This window comes from Parus major, chromosome 25LG1 (assembly GCF_001522545.3).
Source record: "Parus major isolate Abel chromosome 25LG1, Parus_major1.1, whole genome shotgun sequence".
NCBI lineage: Eukaryota > Metazoa > Chordata > Aves > Passeriformes > Paridae > Parus > Parus major.
Genome location: NC_031793.1, coordinates 381,981 through 388,820, shown reverse-complemented (window position 1 = coordinate 388,820; position 6,840 = coordinate 381,981). Strand labels below are relative to the sequence as shown.

Genomic DNA, 6,840 nt, shown 5'->3' with positions numbered 1-6,840 from the left:
GTCCCCACCTGGTCCCCACCTGTCCCCGCCTGTCCCATCTGGTCCCCACCTGTCCCCGCCTGTCCCCGCCTGTCCCTGCAGGTCCCCGCCTGTCCCTGCAGGTCCCCGCCTGTCCCTGCAGGTTCTCGCCTGTCCCTACAAATCCCCGCCTGTCTGCATCAGTCCCCACCCGGCTCTACCAGTCCCTTTTCTGGTCCAGCCAGTCCCTGTCAGGCCCTGCCTGTCCCTCTGTGTCTCTGCAGCTTCCTGTGCAGTCCCTCCCTGCCCCTTCCTCCTTCACTCTCATGTCCCTTCAGGTCTCTTTGCTCTCTGTCCCATTCCCACGGCTCTTGTTCGCTGCTCTGCCTCCCTCTGTCTTCCCCCCATCCCTCCAAAGCTGATTTCAGGCAGGCTGTGGCTTTGCCTTCAAATTTACTTGCACACGTCCAACCCTCTGCTGGTCTGTCCACCCATCACTGGATCAGGGAATTTTGTTGGAAAAGGCCTGCAAGATCATCAAGTCCAACCATTCCCCCACAGCCAAGGGCACCACTGTCCCCAGGTGCCGCATCCACAAGTCTCTAAAATCCCTTGAGCAATGGGGACTCCCCTGGGCAGCCTGTGCCAGTGCCTGGCCACTGCCTCCATGAAGGAATTTCCCAATATCCAACCTAAACCTCCCCATGAGTGAGATGGTCCCCCTGAGCATCCCTTTCTTCAGGCTGAGCCCCTCCCCAGCTCTCTCAGGTGTTCCTGGTGCTCCAGCCCCTTTCTCCAGCACTGTTCACTCCTCTGGACACGCTTGAACAATGCCTTTCTTGTTGTGAGCAGCCCAGGACTGCACCTGTCTGCTCTCATGTCTCTCTGTGCACCCATCCATCTTCTCACACGTCTGTCCTCGTGTCCATGTGTCTGTTCCCCATCCACTGGCCCTGCAGGGCTGGGCTCTGCCTTGGCTCTTTGCTACTTGTTTAAAATTTGCAGCGCAGCACTGAGGGTCCCTGGGCAGAGGTGGAGGGATGCAGCGTGGTCACGTACCATTGATGAAGTCCTGCTCTTCGGGGGTCAGGATGGTGGCCAGGTGCCCCCCATAGTGCCTGCACTGGGTCTCTGCATCCTCCCAGCTCCTCCGAGTGGAGAAGTGCTTGTAGCAGGCGCCCTGGAAGCTGTCCCAGCCGGGGCTGCACCTCCACAGTGCTGAGCCATGTCAGGGAGCAAGGGGGGAGAGAGGAGAGGGTCAGGGTGGTGGAGCCCAACTCACCCCAAACTCCTGATTTCCCCTCATTTCTGTCTCCTGGGCCGCTGGTTCAGCAGCCGAGACAGCAGCAGGAGCTGGGTGGGGACGATCCAGCGTGGCCATGGTGGGAGCCAGGGGACTCACGTCTTTCACAGCTGCTGCCTCCGTAGCCAGGCAGGCACAAGCAGGTGAGGTGGGCTCCATCCTCCACGCAGGTCCCTCCGTTCAGGCAGGGGTTGGGGACACAGCCACCTGCAAGGCACACGCAGAGCTCGGGGACCTCCTCAGTGCCCAGCAGTGCCAGAGCCTCACCCTGCAGTGTCCCACAGCAGCCAGGTCTCTTTGCTGGCTCCTGAGGCCACCAGCTCTGGGGCAGGTGGAGGTCTCGGGTGCACCTCAGTGTTCCTGAAGCCATCCTGCTCTGCCCTCCCAGCACTGGGTGTGAACAGCTCAGCAGCCCCAGCCCAGAGCTGGCCAGACCTGGTGTTTGGCCTCCCCCCAGGGCACAGAGATGAGAGCTGGGTGCTCTGCTCTCCCCATCACTGGGCTGATTGCCACACCAGCCCCTGGCCCACTCCCTCTGCCCAGGGCCAGCTCCTGGAGTGATGCAGCAATTGTGTTTTGGGAGAGGAGCATGCAGATGATAAACCTTTCGGCACGTCTCGGCCGCGTGTCCTCGGCCTGGCAGCAAGGTGACCGCATGCCTGTCCCTCTGCTGTCACCTCCAGCCTGGCCAAGGCTGATAACTCAGCCAGCACCTTCCCCACAAACCCGTTACGGTCATTAATGCACCCAGAGCACATGGTGTGCTCCCAGCCCAGCTCAAGAGCGTGATGAAGGGCTGCTGCCAGCGCCGGCCGAGTGGAGACTCAAAGTCCTTGACCCAGTCCAGCCTAATGATGCCCTGTTTTATGGTCCTCAGCTCGGTGGAGACGTGACAAGGGTGATGCTGCCACCCTCACCCACCCCCAGGGAGCGTCACCTCCCCACGAGGTGCCAGCAGCTGCCTCGGGATGTACAGCTCATCCCCAGCAGAGCGAGGCATGGAACAGGATGAGCAATTGAGGGCCCTAATGTCACATGGCTGGCTCTTCCCGAGCATCTCTCCTTGCCAAGGCAAAGGCAGCCGTCCCACGGGGTCTGGCCACCCTCCACAGAGCCTCCTTGGTGCCATGGGACTGGGCAGGGCACTGCCAGGGCAGTGCCAGGCAGGGGGGCAGGGACCCCGCATGGTCCCTCTGCTGCGGGAGCAGGATGGGGCAGAGGTGGTGGCTGCAGGACGGGCACCAGAGCTGGGATCATCCCGGGGGAGGGGGGAGGAGGGGCCAAAGTGGGGCTGGTCACCCACAGCAGGTCATGTTCCCACTGCTCACCCATCCCAGCCCCCATCTGGGGGGACTGGGGCTCAGGGGGTTGGGGGATGCGGTCCACAAGGGACTGCAGTGATTTCAGGCTGCTTGGCCACTGAGAGCTGCACAAGGCACCGTGGTCTTGGTGGGGCTCTGCACCCCATGACCCATCAGCGTCCCCCATGTCTCCCCCTGCTCATGCCATGCAGGGTCCAGCCCTCATCCCTCCTCCCGGGGCAGTGCAGGGTCAGACCCAGGAGGGCACACGGAGGGTGCAAAGCAGCCGTACCCCTGCCAGACCTCCCAGGTGTCCCATCCAGCCCATTCCCGGGGACTCGCAGGGCCGGGATCAGGGGATTAGTTCGTCAGTGGGAGGGGCGCATGGGCAGCAGGCGCAAGGACGAAGGGAAGAGCTCGCCGAGATGCTTGTTCTACAAAGCTTTTAATTCCCTTTATTAGTACCACGGTTAGTCAGAGCAGGGACTGGGGCAGCCTTTTGCTTATTGGGCTTTTTCATGGAAACAGTCATTAAAACACTTCACAGAAGTAGAAGAGATTTAAGTGCATGCAGAGATCAGACCAATTTGTTTGACAAATATGTGCTTCTCCAGACCTGTAAACCTTCCCTTACCCAGCTGAGGAGGAGAGAGAGAGAGAGAGGAGACGTGGACAGACAGACAGACAGAGGGAAGCACAGCGTGAAGGAAAGGTGTTGGCTATCTCTAGTGCCAGAGGGCAGCCAGGAGGGCTGCCCCGAGGGCAAGGGTGGCACGGCAGGGACCCCTGGCAGAGCAGGAGCCTGCCCCGACGCTGGCCCGCTCGGTGGGCAGGGCGGGCAGGGGCACGGCCGTGCTGGGGGCTGGGGGACCCAATGGGGTCCCCGCCAGGACCACCCCAGAGGTGTCAGTACGGGGAGAGGCCAGGCCATCCCTGCGGGTCCCACCTGCTTCTCCAGGAACGGCCGTAAGGAAACCCTCCGCGGTTTCAACGGAGGGAGCAGGTTGCTCTTCCTCCTCCTCCTCCTCTTCCTCGGAGCCCGGCGGTGGCGACGCTGCCTCCTCTCCTCCCGGGGCCGGTGCGCTGCTGCTGCCGGGCAGCTCCGCGTGCCACGGTGTCACTGCGGGGACAGTGCTCCCGTCCCCCGGGCGCACGGCCGAGGGGAGCCACACCGCTCCCGACTGCTCCTCTCCCTCCTCCTGCGTCTGCGGGGGCGCAGGAGGCAGCGGGGACACGCCTGGGCTTTCCACCACGTCTCCGGAGAGCTCGGCGTCTTCAGCGGCGGAAAGCGAGGGGCTCGCCCCGCCGGACTTGTGCCCGCGGCGGCGACCCCCGCCAGGTTCTCGGCTCTCTGTCGAGGAGGCAGAAGCGGCACCGGTTGGCGATGTCGGACGGTGCCCAGGTGCCCCAGGGCTGGCAGGGTGGGCCGGCCGCCCCAAGGCGTCCCGCGGACGGTCTGGGCGCTGCGTGGGGGCCACGGGGCTGGGCGGCCGAGGAAAGCCCTCAGGAGGCTCCGTGTCACCTGCTGGGGCACCGGTGGGTCCCTCTGGCTCCATGGGCTGGCCGGGGTCTCGCCCTCCACCCGGGCTCTCCGCCGATGTGCTGCCAGGGCCCCTGCCCGGCGCTGCTCCCTGTTCCTCCTCTGCAAAGGGCAAGGCAGAAAGGCAGTGAGAGGCCGGCGCCGGGAGCCAGCCGGACCGCGGGGCTGCGGGGACCCGCATCGCCTGCCAGCACTGCCGATCCTGCTCGCACAAAGGTGTGCGGGGAGATGGAAGTGGCCCCGAGCCCGTGTGACACTGTCCCCTCTGAGCTGGCACGTCTGACTGAGCTCTGGCCTGGCCACGGCCAAGCCCAGCCCCAGCTCTCCTGTGGTGGGGGCCGTGCTCAGCCCCTCACCGCTGCATCTCGTCCCTCCAGCTGCCAGCTCCCTTCTCCAGTTCCTTGTGCTGCTAAAGCCTGGTCCAGCACAGACCCTGCACGCCGGACTCCAGTCGAGGGACACACGGATGTCCCCGTGCCACCACACAGCCCTACACCAAGATGCTGGAGCCCCGGCCATGGCTGCTGCCTCCACGGGACAGACAGGGACAGCTGGGGTGACCCAGGCACCCTCAGGTGCCACTGACCTCTCCTTGTGACCCTGGCACCTCCGTTCTGTGGCTGCTCTCTGTGTCCCAGCCCTGCTCCACCTGCCAGTGTGGGACAGTCCCCACTGTCCCTGTCCCCCCATTCTGCTCTGCAGGGGACAGGCTCCCCAGCTAAGTGGGACACCTGCCTCGGGGGTGGCCAGGGCTGTGGGGAAAGGTGGGGGCAGAGGTGGGGTGACCTGAGGACACGGAGGTAGCTAGTGGGGGGTGCCGGGCCCCTGGCCCCAGTGCGTCTTCGGGGGACTGGCTTGGCTTTCTCAGATCAGTGTCCTCAAAGAAAGGGACGGCGTAAATAGCCCCTCGCGACTCAATCTCCACTTGCGCTCTGGGCAGCTGCAGCTCCTCCAGCTTTTCTGCCACTGTGACAATCTCCTGGAGGAGATTCTCCTCAGGCTCTTGGGCTTGGTATTTTCCTGCAGCCTCAGGGAAAGAGTTTGTCCCTTCTGTGGGCAGAAAGAAAGTGGGATATTACTGCCCTGTCCTGGCTCCGCAGCAGTCAGAGATGACTTCACCCCAGAACAGGCCTGGAGCCTTGGCACCCCAGTAGGGACCCAGCTCTCCTCAGCCTCCCCTTCCCCTTCTAGACAGGGTCAGCGTGGGGGAGGATCAGGCCCTCCCAGGTGCTGGCAGAGCCAACAGCTCCAGCAGGAGCTTGGCAGCACATGGTGGGGCCAGATCCTGAACCCTACATTCCCCTCCCTGTGGGGATCCTTCTCTACACCCCCATCCCCACCCCGGGGAGGGCACACATGCATGGGGAGTTAGTGGGTTACAGGGTTTGTGGAATCATGGGGTGGGTCCATCCTGCCTAACCCATGGCTTTCCCTGCTGAGAGATGGTGAAACTGAGGCACAGAGATGCAGAGCATCCCCATACTGTGAGCCCCCACGGCCCTGAGTGGATACATGGAGATGTGGGATCAGGCAGGAGGAGTGGAGCTCTTCTTCCTTCTGTGCCCGTTATCCCTGCCAGCCTCTGTCTTGCCTCATTGCTCACAGGCAGTGCCTTGCCGCTGCCCACAGGTCTCATTCCTGCAGGGATCACCCCAAACCAGCCTGGCAGGCTGTGTCCCACAGCCCCAGAGACTCAGGAGTGCTCCCCAGGCCAGCAGCCCTGGGGGATGAACCCTCCTGGAGCCGTGCCCACAGAGCTCACACAGACCGATGGCGCCACGTGGACATCCCTGTTCTGTCCCAAAGCGTGGCACGAGGTACTGAGGACATGCAGGAGCTCCCTACTGTGCCACGGTGTGTCAGCATGCACTGCTGGGACCATGCAGAGCGTCCCTGCTCTATCGAGAGGTGTCAGCATGCGGTGTCAGGACCATGCAGGTTATGCCTCCCCTATCAGGTCTATTGGCATGCAAGGCATCGCTATCCTAGCACGGCTCAGACGGTACCAAACATCCCCTCCCTGCCCCGAGAGCGCGGCACCGGCACAGACCGGACAGGGACCCCGACACCAGCACCCCAACACCAGCACCCAGCTGGGGACACGCACCCCTGCCCGGAGCCTTCCCGAGGCCTCCCACCGCTCCCTGCTCGGGAGCACGAGCGGGCCAGGGCTGTCCCTCTTTACCTCGGAAGCAGTACGCATCGTATCTGCTCTGGGCGTCGGGGAATCCCGTCTGGTTGCGGAACACGAAGATGGTTTTGACGCCCGGCAGAGCCCCGCCGCAGCGCTCCCGGGGGGTGACGATGGGGTAGCGGACGCTGCCGTCAGCCAGCCAGCCGGGGCTGCAGGCGTCCAGCCCCGCGTTCCAGGCCGCGTACAGCTGCCCCGGGCTCGCCAGCTCCGCACCCAGCGCCCGGCAGCGCTGCGCCGCCTCCTCCAGCGTGAACCTGTCTGGGGCCGTCTCCAGAAAGATCTCCCCTGCCAAGAGAGGAAGGAGATGGGTGTCAGAGCTGGGGAGTGGGGCATGGGCTGCGGGAGCCGCTCACTCCTCCACGCTCTGCATGACCCCAGGAGCTGGCGTGGAGATGGAGACTCCAGTGCGTGGAGGCACACCAGGGGCTGGAGGAGATCCCGAGTGCTTCCCTGCCTGCTTCCCTGCCTTCCTGCACCCCTGCCTGCATCCCTGCCTGCATCCCTGCCTTCCTGCACCCCTGCCTGCATCCCTGCCTGCATTCCT

General features: G+C 64.0%; 1 protein-coding gene across 2 annotated transcripts in view; it reads right to left on the bottom strand.

Annotated features, from left to right (window-relative positions):
• BCAN (brevican) overlaps positions 1 to 6,840 on the bottom strand; it is a 16,762-nt gene that overhangs the window by 2,390 nt on the left and 7,532 nt on the right. Inside the window, exons 6-11 of one of the 2 annotated variants that reach the window (XM_015649990.3) lie at positions 6,288 to 6,581; positions 4,889 to 5,152; positions 4,085 to 4,204; positions 3,509 to 3,913; positions 1,361 to 1,468; positions 1,018 to 1,176 (exon numbers count right to left, since the gene is read on the bottom strand). In XM_015649990.3, the coding sequence (XP_015505476.1) occupies positions 1,018 to 1,176; positions 1,361 to 1,468; positions 3,509 to 3,913; positions 4,085 to 4,204; positions 4,889 to 5,152; positions 6,288 to 6,581 (1,350 nt within the window). The remainder of the gene's footprint in view (positions 1 to 1,017; positions 1,177 to 1,360; positions 1,469 to 3,508; positions 3,914 to 4,084; positions 4,205 to 4,888; positions 5,153 to 6,287; positions 6,582 to 6,840) is intronic. The other variant, XM_015649991.3, reaches the window with a different exon arrangement.